Source organism: Manduca sexta, chromosome 22 (assembly GCF_014839805.1).
Source record: "Manduca sexta isolate Smith_Timp_Sample1 chromosome 22, JHU_Msex_v1.0, whole genome shotgun sequence".
In the NCBI taxonomy this organism is placed as follows: domain Eukaryota; kingdom Metazoa; phylum Arthropoda; class Insecta; order Lepidoptera; family Sphingidae; genus Manduca; species Manduca sexta.
The window spans coordinates 3,802,100-3,821,787 of NC_051136.1; the positions used below are offsets into that span (position 1 = coordinate 3,802,100).

A 19,688-nucleotide genomic window follows, 5' to 3' on the forward strand; every position below is an offset into this window, starting at 1 on the left:
AATAAGGAGCATAATACGTGCTGTTGTTCGTCAATAATTTGACGAATTATCTATTAATTTTTTGTTTGTATTTCGAGAAAATCTGAACTGATAATTATGATATTTAAAGAAATCCTACAGCGAAGGTTTTAAAATATATTTAAAGTATTAAGGTATGATGTAGAATTTACTTTTTCAAAATATGATACGATTGCCTTTGAAATTGTACCGGTGGATTGAGGATTGCGAGCTCGCTGCGCATGCGCGACTGACATGTTTTTCAAACGTTTGGTTCCAATTATATATCTCCCTTGTCTTACCATTATAATTTATTGAAATAAAACTATTTACGAATTTTATGCGCATTTTAGTTCTTCTTCGATATCTATAATGTACAGAAATGTGCCTGATATTATTTTATGAAATGTTAAGATATGTTTTACAAATATATAAAATTCGACAGTCTCATTTAAACCACCAGTATTATTAAAAGATTTTCCTATCCACGATACCCATATACTTCCTACCGTACGCCATACACCATTTCCCCATCAGTAATGTGACCTAAAAAACAAAATACACTCACGAACTAACAATCACACTAGTAAAGCTAGTTAAACCGCAACTCCCGCAACGTACAAAGTTCCTAAAAAACTTTAGATAACGAAGCAAAAAGGCAACAGTAAAAACGCCAATTAGACGCGGCGCTGCAGTTAAACGAAATCTGCGAATGTTGCACAGGTGTTTTGTTTAATAAACTCCGAGAGGTCACATTATCAGAGGTCGCCAGAGGACGGGAACCTTTTCGCCTTCCCTTGTCTTAAGATAAAAAGAGAAAGTGGATTAAACGCCCTGATACCCGTCAACCATAAAGAGATTCCACTTTGAGATAATGTCGAGTTGGAGTTGAGGCAAAAATCGGCTATCTTAGAAAAAGGTTTCTATCCTATATATTTTTATGCAGGTGGCCATTAAGATAAATTTGTGCGTCGCGGAGGTTTTTCTTTTTTGTCAAATATACTGTAAACAAAAACATTTCATTAAACTGAACAATGTAATTTGCGCTCGCTTTGAAACTTCGCCGTAATGCTGGTTTGTATTGTATATTGAGTTATTTTAAATACTTTTCGTCTATGATTCGGTGGGAGTTTGGTACAGATTGTGGTTTAATATTCTTATTTATAATTTATCGGTACAGTTTCGCTTCTGGGCTGCATTTTGATGAATACTTTACGCTCAGAAGCTATATGGAATCAATATTTAACTCGAAATGCCACCTCAAAAATATTATACGTAGCTTAATATAAGTTATAAATAAACGATAACTTGAACAAAAAAATTACAAATAACTTATTTCATTACAAATGACACGATGAAATCGAATTATTGAATTTAAATAGACAAGCGAAATATTCATAAACATCCGTCTTAACAGAAGAAAAATCTCAACTAAAATGAAAATTGTTTAGGACAACTGACACGCCCGAAACAAATTCAAATCAGAATGGAATACTCCGCCGACATTATTCAAGTTGATAAAGACTTAACAATAATTCAGGGGAGACGAACCAATCGGTACAGACAGAATAAAATGGATTACAACTTAGTCGAAGAATGTCGCTCTTCATTTTATATTTTTAATTGTTTATCCTTGTATTTTCTTGAATGTAATTGTTGCGATATTTTACGTGCAATATATATAGCATCGTCACACAATTCTTTGGTTCATGCGGGTAGTTAAATCGTGTTAGTTCGAATCATTTTCAGCTACATAACAAAAGGTGACATGCTTGATTGCGTCATAAGTTCCCATCAAGTTGTGTCTGTTGAAAAGCATTGCCAATGTTGCGCATCAAATATTGCCAAGCGAACTGCTTGAGAGAATTTCATCAATATTTTTGCTGAGTTCGCATTAAATTTCGCGTTCTCTCTTAGAGATTCCGACGCAATTATTTGTCTTTGAAATGCAGTTCAGAACTTGCTATGCGCTTCTGCATTTTAGCGATTGTATAATGCTGAGACAATGGAATGAGTTGGTTCTTTTCAAATAAAAATCTGTTATTCAAGCCGTTCGTCTTTATTATTGATTGTGAGCTGTATGAGTTATATTCCTTTGTCTTCGGGTTTTAGGAATTTGTAATATTTCAGTTAGATCACAGTGCTACTAAAATGATATGTGCTAGATTTATTATTTTTCGTTTATGGTTATCCATATTTACTACCTAGGAAATCCTTCACACGTTCTTCACACGTTTGTAATGGAAATACAACAAAAACTTTCACTAAAAGATTTATAGTGTAGAAAGGAAATATGTTTCACAGCCTACTTACCATAACTCATAAATAAACAAACGGTTACCTTCGAGTGGTAACCGCAAAGTTCCTCGCCCGATATAACTTTGCACCAGGAAACACGTTCGACGTCGCTTTATTACAGTTCCACGCCGCTAAATGATATTCGGTATATTTTATTATATTTATATGGGTTCTTGCGTTTTATGTTCCAAATGTGAATATTTGAATTAATGTGAAGAGTAGGCTAAGGTGTACTTATGTATGAAGCACATTTTGTCTGATCTCAAACCCCATGTCTAGGCGGCAGAGGACTTCAAATATCCAAACATTTTCACAATCTTGGCCACGATGGCGGGTTTTATCACGCTGCGGTGGTATCAGCCATGTATATGAAATTATGCTTGGTGTTTCTCTACGTGAATCAGAAATGAGGAAATCCGTAGAAGAAAGTCACCGACATAGCCCATCGGATTAGCAAGCTGAAGTGGTAGTGGGCAGGGCACATTGCTAGCAGGACTGATGGTCGATAGGGCAAGGTTCTGGAGTGGAGGCCACGGACTGGCAAGCGAAGCGTCGGACGTCCACCTATGTGGACAGATGACCTCATAAAATTTGTAGGAGGTCGCTGGATGCGGGCCGCTGACAATAGGTCGATCTGGAAATCTATAGGAAGGCCCATGTTCAAGGATAGGACAATCTTTAGAAAGGCAGTAGACATCCTGCGGCTGATGATGACGATGACATGAAATTATTAATGTTTATCATCCTTGTGATACTATTTCAGTAGGACGATCCATCTGATCGTCGGCCTATTGCAATAAAAATGAACAAACGTCGCGTAAACAGAATGATTTGAAAAATTCGCAGCGATCAAAGTTAGAATTGATTGGTGTTATTCAGGCTGACGGCAATATGTTACAAATGGGATTTAGAGCTATTGTTACAATATAACTTTAATTCGAAATATACGTGGTATCAAAACTGATAATTATTGTATAGTGATTGTAGATATAAATATTATGTTCCTTTTTGTCGGGTGTTTTTTTACATATTATTTTTAAAATTTTTGAAAACGAAAACATAATATGTTAATACATAACAGTATATGTTTTTGGTGCCGAAAACATTTCTCTATTTCGTTGTAAAAGAAACTATACATATTTTTTAAAATATTTAGAAAAGTAAAACTAAATAAAAACAAAATATAATTAATAAAGAATAAGCAAGTGAAAATAATGAGTTTTAAGTTCCTTCAATGCTTTTTACAACCTCAAAAACGCGAACTCTGTTCTGCTAGTGTAGATAGCTTTTATAATCCAGTACATTGCCAAACTTGGCATTACCATCTAGTAAATTATATCATTCAAAACAGGTTTAAAGTTCAAAGACGCTAGTACTTTTGTCACGTCTTAATTTGGTACTCAGAAAGATAATAAAACTGCGGATATCATAAAAAGCTGTTAACATGATAAATGACTTTAATTTTAGTAAGCGGGCCTAAAAGTTTCCAACTTATTTTAAGTTTTTGGTTTATTTTCCTGCTAACTTTGAGTGTTGGACTTAGTACATTTCGGAAGAGGATTTTCGATTAACATTGCAATATATTCTAGCCTCTCTTATTTGAAATTGGAAAATCTTTTTTATTATCTGTATTTCTGGTCAAGAAAAAAATACAAAGCTGTACTAAAAGTTACTTTTTCCCTCAACGTCATGCAATTTAAAGTGAGGATGGAACCGTAAACCTATTACCCTGGATACATCCGAGTTGGGGATTCTTACTGGGACCTTTTTCGTTGTTCCACGTCGTTATGTGTTAAAGCCAAATATATTCGGAAATAAAAAAATAAAAACAAACACAACGCGAACCTACATGAATACAGGACTTATATTATTACCAAAAAAATATTGAGTAATGTAAAGAAAAATAAAAACTAATTTCATAAACAATCATCGAACCCAGTGAAGCGATACTCGACATAAACCCAACTAGGAAATAAGGTAAGAGTTTAAGCAAACTGATATAAATCCTATAACTGGTGAGAGGACGGCACGTGTATATCGATCTATCGCACGTGACCCTTTCTGGTGGGTGATAACAAAGGTAAAAAAAAGATTTTGCAGCGGCAACAACTTATGTGGAAACTAGTATTGCGGCATGGATATGCCATCAGGGGTTGGCATTGAAGGCAAAATAAAGATTTTGAGGCGACGCATGTGGAGACTCTGGAGGAAATGCTAGGATTGCAGCAAGGGTATGCTTATGGGGTTGGCATAGGTACTATATCCACATTTCACCAGCTACGTTTGGTCTCATGAAATTGGGGCCTGCTGCAGGAAACCTGCGGATGGGATAGTTGAATCCCCCGGTTAAGCAACTGCAATGGCTCGGTGGAAAATGGAAAAGCAGATGGGGGTAGCAAAAGTGGAAGAGATATGGGAACTTACTAGGATGGCCGGAGGGGAGAAGTTGGCGAAATGTACGTGAGCCCTTATAGGTTTCAACGTGTAGTTACAACCATAAGGTATAAATAGTTAACCACGTGCTTAGGATGGCACATATCCCTCCGTGCATGGGCTTACAAGCGGTGTGAAAACCGAGCGCCCAAGAAAGTTTCTTGCATTTACCGGGGTCAATTCCAAACTTCACCTGGTACTGAGCAGAAAAACCCAACAGATGGTGGTTTAACTTATATATCGGACAATCTATAAAAATTAATGGTAGTATTGTCCCAATTGAAATATAGAAGGAGCTCACTGCTTATAGCTGATGTCACCCACATAAGTGGCTGAAGAAATTTAAAACTTCAAATCGACGATACGCTTTTGTGTTCTTCTCAACATTTTAGTTTCTTCATACGAAGAAAATGTTTTAAATAACGTGTGCAGGCGTTTTGAAAATTTAATTTATCAACTACTTTTGTGGGTGACTACTTCTAGCTCCTTTATCTATAACGGTCTATTTTTAATAATTTCTTAAATTTCGGTCAAAGAAAAAAGAAATAAGTAAAAAAAAAAGACATAAAATAGGTCGCCCTAAAAAAATACGTTACTATATTAACGAAATTTGAGTTACCCACTACGCTTATACTTTATACGCCTATACTTTCGCGATAAAGGAGTATGTGTGAGAACATAATGTATGGGAGGGAATTACAAATAATCAAATTCCAAACGACGTGACCTGCCTTTCTCTCAATTTCTCCTGAATTTGTTAAGGGTATTAACCATTCATGTTGTCAGTTGTAGAATTTCTAGCGGTTGCGAAACGAGTTTTGTTGCCAATTTAGTGGATATTATCAAATTTCTTGGGTTAAGACGGTTTATAACAACTAGATAATATTACGTACAAAGTTCAATAGATTTTCTGAATCAAAAATAAAGTTCGTTAACCAACATTTTGTGTTGGATTTGAAAGGTTTAATTGGTGATTTTAATTCGTCATAATTTATTCAGAAATCACATAAGCTGTCATCTACTTTTAAAAATTGAGGTGTAACTATTATAATCACTGTTTAACAAATTTATAACTTCTCACGGTGTGTCAGGGTCGATATTTCCTGAAATAAAAAATTCACTGCAATAATTGCCCTATAGGAATATTGTAGCTAAAATTTTATAGCACATAGTCACCAGACTAATGGTTCGATGAAATTTGTTTTCTTCTTACAATGTTTGCCCTTTTCTAACGATTATTCGAATATTTTTATACAAAGTCGTTTATTGAAAAGCAATAATCTGATATTTCGGTAATTATGTTTTCATGATAAAATATTATTTACGCATTAATATAATGACTTGTCTAGACTGGCACTATGTACAGACGAGTCGTCCATATTTGCTTATAAATATTTTAGTTCACCGAACTGGGGCACTCACGTTATTTACCGTCTGTCTATAATATACTGATATGGTTGAGTTTTCAAATGGAAATAATATTTTTGTAAATAATAAAGGTGTTGATAGATATATTGGTTGGATTAAGTAAGTGCCTAGTAACAAAAATGTTTACTCAATCAATTAGAATAAATTTCGCTTATGGATTTCGATTCGATTTTTTTCGATATTGGATTAGGGTAATTGTATCCGATATGGTGATAGGCGCGCTCTCTATCACATCATGGGACGGAATACCCATGGGGAAGTGGATGCACTAATTGCGCCACTGCCTATCCCTGCGTTGATAAAAGGCATGAGTGTGTGTTTAAATATATTCCTTCTTTTAATACGTTGTAAAATATATTTATCATCCTTCAAGAAATTTCCGGTAATTACCAGATCAAACTCGCAATTTTTTTATCAAAGGCTCATCGCCCTTAAGGAACGCTGTCATAAAACCTAAGATCCCATATTATGAACCAAACTGAAAGACAATATTGTAACAAGATACAAACCGGTCCTAACGAATTGACACTGGACGAAAAATTATGTTTACTCAAAAAACATCAAAAGAATTTGAAATGTTTGAGCATGTAAGTGAGTGGCAATCTCGCGGCAGTCATTGGCTGTTGTTTCCTTTAGTTCATTAAGTATTTTCATCACAACACTCCGTCGGAGTCCCTGTTAAGTGTGCCCTCGAGGGCCGCAGTTGGGACCGTCGCTTTTTCTTGAATTTTTAACATCGACTTAGCGATGGGGAGAGTGCTGTGAGCGAATAGCGGTGATAGATTTTATTATTTATAGGCGAGAGGTCTTTATCGAGAATGAAAAAAAATCTATTTTACATAAAAATAAAACAACGAAATCCGTTCGAAAGTGTTCAATTGGTGCACTAATAATAAAAAACATTGTTGTATTACGAGAGAAACTATATGCCCAATAGAACTTAATCTTTTCAGAAGATGAAATAGCAAAAAATCTTTCTTCGTGCTCACATACGTGGTGCTAAGCCAACTGGCTTGCAAAATTGCATATTCGAGAACAAATTAAGTTTGTCTTAACGGTAGTCGATCATTCAGTCAGTACAAAGAATATTCTCGTAATATCAAGTATGTACATAGGAATTAGGATCCAAACTACCAAAATACATCAACGCTGAGCTCCTGCTTTACGCCATCCACTAACTTGTTAGCTATACCTACGCTTATATAGACGCTACCGTTAGTAAGAAAGGTAAGTGGTACGGGGCTGAGACGTTGTGATTTCTCGCTAGATGATGTCGATTTGAAATAACGTTATTGTAAGTTCTAGAACATGCATGAATATTAAGTATTGGTTTTAGAATTCTGAATTCCAGTATAATAGTTTTTATATTATAATTCTCTCCCGATGTTTCGAAGACTTTGCAGCCTTCGTGGTCACGGTTTGGACTGAGGTGTTGGTCATCTACCTTGATTTTCGGATTGCAGTGTTTTATACATGCATCGAAAAGTGACCCCACTGTACCTGATGGTAAGTGGGCTGGGGTTCAATAGAATGTTGACGAGAGATGATTACCCCTCGGCAGTCGACACAATTATGCCGGCCTGTTGGAGTCGGATATACAGTCTGATCTCGGAATGCGCCATACTTACATGGGCATTGGGCAGCTATAGCAGGCTTCAACAGCTTGTGTACGGTGGCCGCTATCCGGGAGGATGTAAAATATATCCTTCCACTAGCAACAGCTATCTTTCGAAACTATTGATGATTAACCTTATAATTTCGGCACGCGATGCCGCCCACAAACAGACCCTAGTTATACAATATATTTCCAAAAAAACGTTACAAAAAAACACGCTTATTCCTCCTCAACATGTACTATTGTTCAGTAATAAACAGAAAATGCTCACGCGATTAACGCTAACTAATCTTCAGCCCGAACTTCCCAAGAAATTGGTACGGACGGCAATTTAGAAAGACGGATTGTTATTGTCAGACTATCTTCGGGAAATATGGTGATTAATCGCCGGCTTTACCTATTGACCTGGAACTGGTTGTTAATAAAAGCCGGCAGAGTTCGTACCTGAGATTACGTCACTGACATCCGACATTTTTCAATCAGTGTTCGAGTGTTGACTAAAGTATTCACAGCGGCAATGATTGTAGTTATGTAGCGTGTTATGAACAATATAGTTGTTCTTAGACTAACAAGAAATGCGCCAAATGGACAGTGAATACGATTATCGCTCTAATAAATCGCATCCAACATTTTTTTGTAAATCGTTTCGAGTTTTTTAATTTCGAAGCTCATGTTGTTTTATTACGTAACATTGTACCAATATTTGGTCTTAATGTTATTTTTAAACTAGTGGTTAACTGCCTCGGTGTCTTATTTGTATGTCATGCGTAGTATGATGATGTCTGAGGTCCCGAGTTCGAATCACGGGTCAAGCAAATTTTTATCAGGTTTTTTTGCTGTGTCACTACGGAGTTTGAAATTTGGGTCCGATTTGTCGATAGGATTGCCCTTATCACATTATGATGAAAACTTGGTGCCTTGAATGCACATCTGCTTACCCCTTCAAGGATAAAGGCAGGATGTGTGTGTGTGTGTGCATGCGCTTATGTGCGCTTTACCTAATTCTTGTGTCTTCTTGCTTAAGATATTTCATGAAATGAAAGTGTTATAAGTTATTTAATACAGTAAATAGTGGTGTCTATTGAAATAGATTAGTATTGCGGTAGTTCATTGACACAAAGAACTAGGTAGATAGACTGGCTATATCGCATGATAGACATGAGATAGACATGGCTATGATAACTAGTTCAATATAATTTGTCCAAATGTGCCTTAAACTTAAGAATATTGATTTGACTGGAGCTACCTATATATTGTGAATCGTGATACATTAGTTTTATTGATGTTTGCAACGTTAGCAACTTTATAAATAATTATTTTTAAAATCAACAATCACCTCGAAGTTTTAAAATTACAAGTCTTTTTTTTTTTGTAAGAACGATTTTAATTTAACACTTGAAACAAAAAACACAATAATGTTTCAAATTAAGATACAAATAAATTAACCTTCATGTGACAAAAAAAAGTCGTTTCATCTTTCCTTTATTAAAAAAAAAAGGAAATTAATAAGCGAAAACAAGAGAAAAATTGGAAAACGAAATTTTCAATTCCATTTCTTTGTTTCAGCGCAGCGGGGGACCGCGGATGAAAGTAAATAAAGGAAATGTAAATCTAAAGATGGTGAGGAGTGAACGAATGGACGCTGCTTCGTGACCGTGTGCTGTGGAAAATGTAAAATGGCGTGCGAAAACGTTGGGCCAGCGCGTTTGGTGTCCCTGTGGGCATTGCTTCTCGGCTGCTTCGATATCGCAGGTATGTTATTGCAAATTAAATTAAGAAAGAAACATTTATTGTCACATGTAATAAAGAGGTACTAGTAATAGAAGAATAAGGAAAAAAAGCAATAAATACCTGTTAAGCTTACCTTGTACCACACCGTGGTAACTAGTCGGGCACCTCAGCAAACGCTGTGCTATGATGCTTTCATTAGACGACAGCTATTACGAGTGTTGTATTAAGTTGGGGTAAAAATATTGTCTTCTGATGTAAGTATATAAATTAATATTAAAACTCACAATACGTCACTAGGGGACAATTGTTTGTTACTAAATAAGTTTATGCATTCCATTCACTAGTTTAAAGATTGCTACCAACGAAATAACTCTTCCTTCAATTAGAACGAAAATTTTCACATTTGGAAATTCAAAACATTAGTTCGAAAGAATTGTACATTTTCAAGAAATTCGTTCAGATATTACTGGGTTGAATAACAGTATTTCAACGCAAGAAAAATCAAAAAGAGTAATAAACACGTACAGTGCTCCCTCGTTTCACAGCTTATATCAAATGGGGTACCCCATTCATTCGTCTTCGCATTTAATGTGCTTATAAAAAGACGTTTCGCATAACGTAATAATGTGAACATAATATAATACAGATACAAAATGGATAACATTAGAAAGCGTATTTTATTACCCCGTATACGTCGGATATTGTGACTGTGGCATATATTTTCAACTAATACAATGCTATAAAACTTGTAGTAACAAGGATATGATGAAGAAATATTTTCTAAATGTATAAACTCCTTCGTGGATTATTGATTTTTTGTCTTAATACAGAATAGCTACAAAGTTACTAGTTATACTAAATATAATGTCAACAGAAAGAGCTATTTGTCCTTAGATGGTCTCAGGAAATATATCAACTTATTCTACTCGAAATATGTTGACCTGGGCAAGCGACTCATCGAAATGAGATACTGTGGTAGTTCATATACCTATATTTTGTTGTAGTATGTGATTATTGGCAGCTATTTCACTTGCTCAAAATAATCACAAAATGCGGTTGAAACACGTAATGGGGTACCCATTCGGTCTCTCTACAGCGCTGTTAAAACATGTAACGTATATACGAGATAATATAGCCACAAAAGAGGCATCGGTAGGCATAAACATACGTGTTTTATTAGTGTACTTCGCTTCAGTCTAATAAGCCAATTTCGCACCGGAGGAAAATGTAGATTCTATCTGATGTAAATTTCGTTCCAGAGTTAAGAGTATAGCGGTACAATATTTTATAGGTGTGTATTTTAATTACAATGCGTATGGGGTAAATCGTTATTGTAAGCAGATTTTAATTGAACTAGCTTTTGTCTACGTCTTCGCCCATAATGTAGGACCTTTCCGGAATTATTTAAAAGAAATTAACAATAATCTATTTAGCAGTATTTTTTTCATTGAGTGATTTTCCTTTGAATTAGTTAAGTATTTTCAGATCCAATCAGATCAGATATACATTTTTACACAAAGTAAACATTTTTCAATAAGTGTATGAAAATTAGATGTATATTAACTTACCTTTACACAGCTATGAAAGACATTATGATCTCCTTTCAAGGTCTCTTCACTATCGAAACGCCATGCCTATTAACCTACGGGCTACGCTATACCTAGCATAGCCTGTTAGACGATGCATATATTTTTAGCGGACATTCTTTCAGTATTTCATTCGCGCTGCGCTTGATAATTACCCCAAACCAAAAAGGACAACGCGGGGTAATGCCATTAAACAATAAATCTTTACTCATGTGTTTCAGGCATACCGCCGCTCATTACGGGGAATAATTGTTTATTATTATAGCGTTCGATATTGAACATGTAATTTAGGGGCATAATATCATATTTCTGATTACACTGCGAAGCGTTTGCTGATTTATTATAATAATGTTAGCAGATGTGTTGTTCAAATTAATTGTGGATTCGTATTTTAATATAAATAGTATATGTACCATAAATACATACATTTTATTTTTTTGCACTCTTCTATATAAATTTTAATTATGCCAAATCCTACACCACTTCTTGCTGGCAATGTGCTTTAAAAGTTTTTTCACGTATTAATTATAATTAGATGTATTAATTAAGACAGTTATTCGCTTGACGGGGGTTACTTCTTTGCGACAATCGGGTTTGTACGAGCGATTTCACTTATTTTGACTTGAAGCAACACTGAAAAGATTACTGTTATCATCATCAGTTGCGCCCCTACCTATCCCTTCGTAGATAAAAGACGTGAGCGTTTTTTAAAACCCAACACTTTTTCTAGACACACGAAAATTAAATTTCCTACTCTATCGAAACTAAAAAGCCATAATAAACTAACAATACCAAATTTAAAGCGAATTTACGTTTTACCCCAAACCAATCGATGTTTATTGAAGTTAAATAATACCGCGTAAACGTTGTATTTATAGCTTCTGGAATTATAAACTATATAGACACCAAAAAGTCATAATAAACTAACATTACCAAATTTAAAGCGAATTTACGTTTTACCCCAAACCAATCGATGTTTAGTGAAGTTAAATAATACAGCGTAAACGTTGTATTTATAGCTTCTGGAATTATAAACTATATAGACACTAAAAAGCCATAATAAACTAACATTACCAAAATTTAAAGCGAATTTACGTGTTACCCCAAACCAATCGATGTTTAGTGAAGTTACCGCGTAAACGTTGTATTTATAGAATTATAAACCATATGGTTAGTAAAAAGCCATAACAAACTAACATTACCAAATTTAAAGCGAATTTACATTTTACCCCAAACGAATCGATGTTTAGTGAAGTTACCGCGTAAACGTTGTATTTATAGAATTATAAACTATATAGTTAGTAAAATGCCATAATAAACTAACATTACCAAATTTAAAGCGAATTTACATTTTACCCCAAACGAATCGATGTTTAGTGAAGTTAAATGATGTCGCGTAAAGGTTGGATTTATAGCTTCCAGAATGCCAATATAATAACTCGGGGTATTATTGGCTAGGCTATTGAATAATACGCTAAGGGTAAATAATAACAAGTCTGACAGATCTCATTATAGACGCTTATGAGAATTGAGTGCTGGAACAGATTTAGTGTTCACTCGAGCGGAAAATGTTCATTACGGCTTTGTAATTTTAAATTCAGAAATACAGTCAATGTTTGTTTAGGCTTTGTTTATTGGAAGATTATTATTATTTTACTAATAAATTTTGTATAGCTCTATGTTAGTGCTTTGTCTTGCAATATTGCGAAACAGAACACACATCACGCCTTTATCCAGGTGGCAGGGGTGCAACCAGGGGTCCCACTTTTCTCGTAGTGTCTTCTGTCCCATGATGTGATAGGGGGCGAGCCTAATAAGAACGAATTCCAGACTTCGGGCTGGAAGTGAGCTGAATCAATATCCGACTCGAGCTTTGAACCCGGGACTTCAGAGTGGTCTCGTACCACGATGCAATATTAAATGACATATAACGTCAGAAGAAGAGAGACAAAATGTTATAGACAGCATTTATTAGTAAGGCTCTTAAAATATCTAGACTACATTCCGTTTTACTATTCTCAAATTTCTATTCTTTTGTATAAGATTAGCGACTTGAATTAATACAGGCAGCAAGAACAACTCACATAAAGTGTTAGCCAAACTGGAAATTGAACCCAACCCATGAATGAAACAACCAGTCCAGCAATTCATTGTCTTAAAAAAACTCACTTAAATTAAGAAAAACTTTTACAAGATCGCAAGAGTTTTATGAGAAGCACGAACGAAATTAGTCAGTTAATTGTGAAAACATAATTTTTCATTAAGTATTAAAAAATATATGTTTATATAAAACATACAATTTTTATTACTTTTTCTGACATCTGAATAGGTCAGTGTTGTAGCCCGTAACACCACAATTAAGAGATATCTGTGTGCTAGCTATAAAAAGGTTGAATACAATTGAACTAGAACCAAATAAAAGGTGATAAAGCATTTTTAGGGCCTGTTTCATAAATACCAAGTAAACATTTGTCAGTTATTGTATTGAACGTCTAATGTAAATAGTACTCATTTTATTACCACTTATTTCGGAGCATTGATTAGACTTTTGTATTTGGTCGGATTACATTTACGTACGTGTAGCAGTACTAAGAAGTTATGAAACAAGCTCTTAGAGCAGTTAATTGTTTATTTTAATAACAGGTCATGTACCGTACTCTAGTTAATAAAGCGGGTGACCTTGCGACCACTACCGACCTCAGGTTGGTAATATCGGGGGTCAGCAGGGCCGGGGCCACGCCTACTCATGTAATTAAAATTATTTATTCACTATATACTGAGCGCTTACGTTAAGTTCACAGATAGGTTATGTGTAAGTGTAATTTGGTTCAAGTATTATTGTACCTGCTAGGCATTACTCGTGTTTGCACTTCAGTGAAACTCAATTCCTGAAATAAAGAATTTATATAGTAGTATTGCGTGTGCGGTACGTTCTGACGTCTAGATTCGAAATCCGGGGCGGGCAAATGATATAGTCTGTTTAGTATCAGCTCGGAATCTAGAATATTTACCCGTTATGGTGTCTCTATCATGGTTTGCACGCTTAAAAAATAATTTTAGCTCTAAGTACGTTAACGGGGCACTTTGAAAATTTCCATACAAAAATGTATTTAAACGAGTCATTAACTTATAAGTATTAAGCTAATATATATATTTTTGATCGATAAGTAATAAGCAATTTTCATAAAAAATACTAAGCAATTGGAAAAATCTTGTTTTATCCACAAGTTTATGAAATTGAATGATTATGAAACCAGGCATGTTAAGCAAATGTAATATGACGATTCTTATACCTACAAGTTTCTTAGGAAAATTCAACGGGAGAAAAATATATAGTATCATCTCAATTATAGCATAGATAATAATATGAAAAAGAAATATGGCGTAATTTTTTTTTTTAATTTTAATCTTTATTTATTCCGGGGTTTTTATCCAGCTAGGATATGCCAACCCAAAAATATGGCGTAATAAAAAATATTTACCAAAAATACGTCGTACAAAATTCTGCGTGGACAGATGTTACTATTTATTTTTAACAAACTAATGTTATATCTCTGTTTCTGTTTCTCTTCTGTTTGTTAAAATATTTATGTATTTGGACCTTTGGATGTTTGTTAGAAGTAAACGCAAAACAGTCGAAAGCAAATGCTCTATAATTGTATAAAACTAGTTATTGCTCGCGGTTTCTCCCGTGTAAAAGAGTTTTCCTACGACAGAAGTCTCGCCATATAATTTCCCGAGATAAAAATTTATATACTTTCTAAGGTCTCAAACTATCTCCATACCAAATTTCATCGAAATCCCTTTGGTAATTTTTGAATCAGCCTATGTATACGAGTATACTGTTCCATCAGGCCAACATAATTGTGTCAACTGGCGACGGATAACTATCTGTCGTTAGTCGACATTCTAGTAGACGGCGCGCGATTTGCTGAGGACGTATAAAAAATACTTGTAGCAGGAAAGACTTTTCCTGCGGGCGAAGCCGGGGGTAACACCTAGTATACTATAATTCAAAGCGCTGGGTACTTAGTGCTACTATTGTTATACTTTTATATCAAGCTCACAAGTTCGTCGAGTCATTCGATATAACAAATGTTTTTATATCTAGTTTATTGACATGAACGTTTAGAATTAATCTATTGAATATTCATTATAAGAGGCTTATATTAAACTTACGCGACATGTTTTAGTACCCAAATATTATTAAGAAACTTTGCAGATTTGTTAATTCACTTGTGTGGGTACAGAGTCGAACTCATCACACAAGTTTTGACAGGTTAATGAATTACCGCTGAGTTATCTGAGCTTGTTTTTGTTTGTTTTTTGTTCGTTAAGTTGTATTGTGGGGTGGTGGAATTTTAAGTACAAATTGAAAATTGAAAGTACAAATACAGCGTGATTGAAGTTAGTGGTAGATATTACAGCAATATTTATTTCTTCTGCCAAGCAGCAGTGTTTACCTTTACTGTTGTATACCGGTTTGAAGGATATTGTAGCGAGTGTAACTACCGGACATAGTAAGACTTAACATCTCATGTCTCAGTATGGCGAGCGCAGTGGGATACCAAACAATACTTTGTAGTTCAAGGTGTTTGGTGGTGTATCTACTGTTTATGGACGAACGCTCTTCTCGTCATTTAAAGCAATAAAAAAAGTTATTTTGAAGCGTAAAAATACAAGTACATATAGGAAAATTGGAACATAGCTCTATAATTACTAAATTTTGAATGTTAATGAAAAGAAAAATATATTTTATTCTAATAATTATTTTGGAGGGTTTTCGAAGTAACAATGTGTTATATGAATTAATGCTCGCTTCAACTGTAAAAGAGAACATCGTGAGGAAACTTATACACTTGATAATTATCCACAAGGATTTTGAAGGTGTGTGAAGTCTGCCAACCCGTATTACGCCAGCGAGATGAATTAAACCCTCTCAGTAGTAGAGTAAACCTAAGTTCAGAAGTTGGCAATATATTATTAAATTATTATAGACTAGCTTTTGCTCGTGGCTTCGCCCGCGTGAAAGAGTTTTCCAGGATAATTTTTTTCCGACTGACTTGATATGTATATTATGTTATATTATGACTAAATTACCAAAATCATTATAAATTGTAGCCTATGTGTTATTCTGATGAATAACCAATATTACTGTAAAGTTTCATCTAAATCCGGTCAGTAGTATTTTTATGATAGGGGAACAAACATAAATACATTCATCCTATGTATATCATATGTTAATTAATTTATGATTGATATAACAAAAACATGAACTAAGCTTGCGTGATTTTCTATAAACGCAGCAATAACATTTCATAATGAAACGGTAGGTCACTTTAAAATACCCTTCATCGACCTACCAGTCAAATATTAAATTAACATTATGGTACACAAAGTTTTAAAATATCCGCTCGATATTTTTATTTAGCAATCGTTTTTATAAAAGATAGAAATATACAAATAAATATAGAATAATTTATTGCCTCGGTACACGTGATATATAAAAAATAATATCAGCTTTGTATTATATACTGTCCCACTATTGGGCACGGGCCTCCTCTACTACTGAGAGGGATTAAGCTTTAGTCCACCACGTTGGCTTAGTGCGGATTGGTAGATTTCACAGACCCTCAAAATTCCTATAAAAACTTCTCAGGTATGCAGGTTTGTTCACGATGTTTTCTTTCGCCGTTAAATCAAGCGATAATTCACCAAGAATACACACGTTATTTTAGAAAATTCAGAGGTGTGCACTTGGGATTTGAACCTGCTGACATTCGCCTTGGCAGTCCGTTGCACACCCCAAATAGACTATCGCTGCTCTATAATATATATTATATAAAAAATACAAAGTAGGTACTAGTAACATATTCTATTGTGAGATATGTTATATTATACATTTTAAGAAAATCGATAAAATACAAATCGACAGAAAAGGGGACTTTGTTTTTATGTATATTTAGTTATATTTTAACATTCGTGTAAACATAAAATATCATTATTGAACATATTTTTGTACAAATATATTTATTCACACATGCATTAGCGTGTTTGAATAAAGATCCGTTTCAGAGATTACTTTGAAACCGTTTAAACGATTTCAATGAAATTTTGTAATTGTTTCGGCTAGTTCCATCCCAAAAGTTGAAATAATTTTGATTCCGATAGGATTGTTGTAGAGAATAATTTTTTAAGTTTACGCGAATGTTAGACATTTAAATTAAACAATTTTACGAATTTTATCGCGGTTTTAATATTTTACTTTTCTCCCGACGTTTCGAAGACTTTGCAGCCTTCATGGTCACGGGGGGGACTGAGGTGTTGTTCATCCGCAAAGTCAGAGTTAGAGAGTAGAGACTGTTGTAGTAAGTTAGAAAGACCAAATATAGTTTACATATAACGCGGTCTGGCAGTAAAACATTAACCGAGCCCACTAGTTGAATATAAAATCAAAAATAATCAAATTCTGTACCTTCCACCCGCAGTAAATTACCTTACGTCAGGTCATTACGAGCAAAATATGTCAAAACTCAACTCGACATAAAACTCTTGCCACTTGGCAAGGATGTTAAATGCCAGATAATGGTGCACAGCGTGAGAAAAGTTAATAAATCATGGCACAAAGGGCCCGCCACGTAAATACGACCTCCATAGGTATTTAATTAATGCGTATAAAGTAGGCTGTATTTAATATTACATTTTTGACGGGTAGATTAAATTTGCCGATTAAATGCGATCACGGAATCGCCGCGCGAATATTGAATTATTATTTGCTTTTTAATTTTATATGTTTAATTGATTTGAATGCCAGTGAAGTTGATGTGCTGTTTAATTTAAACCTGTATAGAGAATTAAAATTAAATTATTTTTCGGATTTTATCGGGGTTTTAATATTTTACTTTTCTCCCGAAGTTTCGAATATTTTTTAGATATTGTAACTTGGTGGATGACCAACAGTCCTCGAAAAGTTGGGAGAAAACTAAAATATTACAACCGCGATAAATAGTTTAATTTCAATATCTAACATTAACGTAAACTGTATAGAGAATGTAAAAACCCAAGAACTGATGTATTTAGTTTTTTTTTTAATTAAAGGCCTCGCTAATTAGCATTTTAGTTGGCGATTATTATAATAACTAGGGTTTAAAAAGTTTTAATTAAATTTCATTTGACAGTTTTTGTATTAAATAGCTAATATAATTAGTACTCAGTTATTATCATTTAGTTGGAAACATAAATTAGAAAGTGATTTTTGTATTTGGTTGGCTTATGCATTAACATTTACTCAAAAGTTGTCAAAAAAGCCCCTAATGTTTTGACTCAGTCGTCGTTTTGATCTTATACCCAATTTTTGCTTGACATTCAAAAGTGACAGCTAAATTAAAAGCCATAAGAGTTGTTAAAATACTAATGGAAGATTTATGTTAAAACGATTGAATCAGACACTGACTATTTATTTACTCTATACACTACAAAAACATTATTACTTTGGAAAAAGTGACATCAACTTTAACTATCAATGTAAAACTGCTCAATAACCTGACTTAATTTCCTTCAAATGAACACAACAGGGTTACCGAACCAAATAATAAACCTTCCCACAAGCTTCCTTAAACAAAAGAGCTAGGAAAGGAAAAAATGTCAATATCCTTGAATGACTTCGCCTCTCGCCAAGAACTAAAAGAACAACCTAAATATGTAAACGCTGTTGTTAGAAGCTGTTCAAAAGTTTTAACAAGTAAGGCGTTTATAGAAGTTTGTATATGTTATAAAACACAACATAAAGGCTGAGTTTCATATCTTGTTTGAATGGAAAAGATGTTCTTGAAAACTGAACGAAAATGTTAAGAGCTTACCCAGAGCAACTAGGCTATCGCCAAGCGGCGATAGCCTAGTTGGTTGTGGAACGGACTGCCGAGACGAATGTCCGCAGGTTCAAATCCCAAGGGCACACACCTCTGATTTTTCTAATAAATTAAGTGTGTGTTCTTTGTGAATTATCGCTTGCTTTAACGGTGAAGGAAAACATCGTGAGGAAACCTGCATACCTGAGAAGTTCTCTATAGGAATTTCGAGGGAGTGTGAAGTCTACCAATCCGCACTAGGCCAGCGTGGTGGACTAAGGCCTAATCCCTCTCAGTAGTAGAGGAGGCCCGTGCTCAGCAGTGGGCAAGTATATAATACAGGGCTGATATTATTATATTATTATTTATTACCCAGAGCAAGCGGGCCTTGAGCATTCGTTCTATACCTTTCTGATGCACAAGTTTCGGCGTGAAAATATGCAAAGATTTACGAATAATTTATTTAAAAATCTATTTTCGTATCCATGATAAAATAACGTACATCAGCCAGGAGTAATACCGCGTCTTAATATTAAAAAAAAAATCAAATCAGTTTAGTAGTTTCTAAAATTAGTACCATCAAAGAAACAAAGTATTTAGCTGTACAATATTAGTATTGATTTGAAACTACCAAAGTTAAGATAACATATTGTAGAAATATGATGGTTAATTTTTTTCTATGTTTTATATGTTAGATTGGTCACATACACAATGATCACCAATACATAGATACAAATCATGCTCGAACTTGAA

The 19,688-nt window shown here is 34.4% G+C and overlaps 1 protein-coding gene across 1 annotated transcript in view; it reads left to right on the forward strand.

Annotated features, from left to right (window-relative positions):
• LOC115452463 (synaptogenesis protein syg-2) overlaps positions 1–19,688 on the forward strand; it is a 155,333-nt gene that overhangs the window by 17,972 nt on the left and 117,673 nt on the right. Inside the window, exon 2 of the mRNA XM_037441593.1 lies at positions 9,338–9,523. Within this exon, the coding sequence (XP_037297490.1) occupies positions 9,448–9,523 (76 nt within the window). The 5' untranslated portion in view covers positions 9,338–9,447. The remainder of the gene's footprint in view (positions 1–9,337; positions 9,524–19,688) is intronic.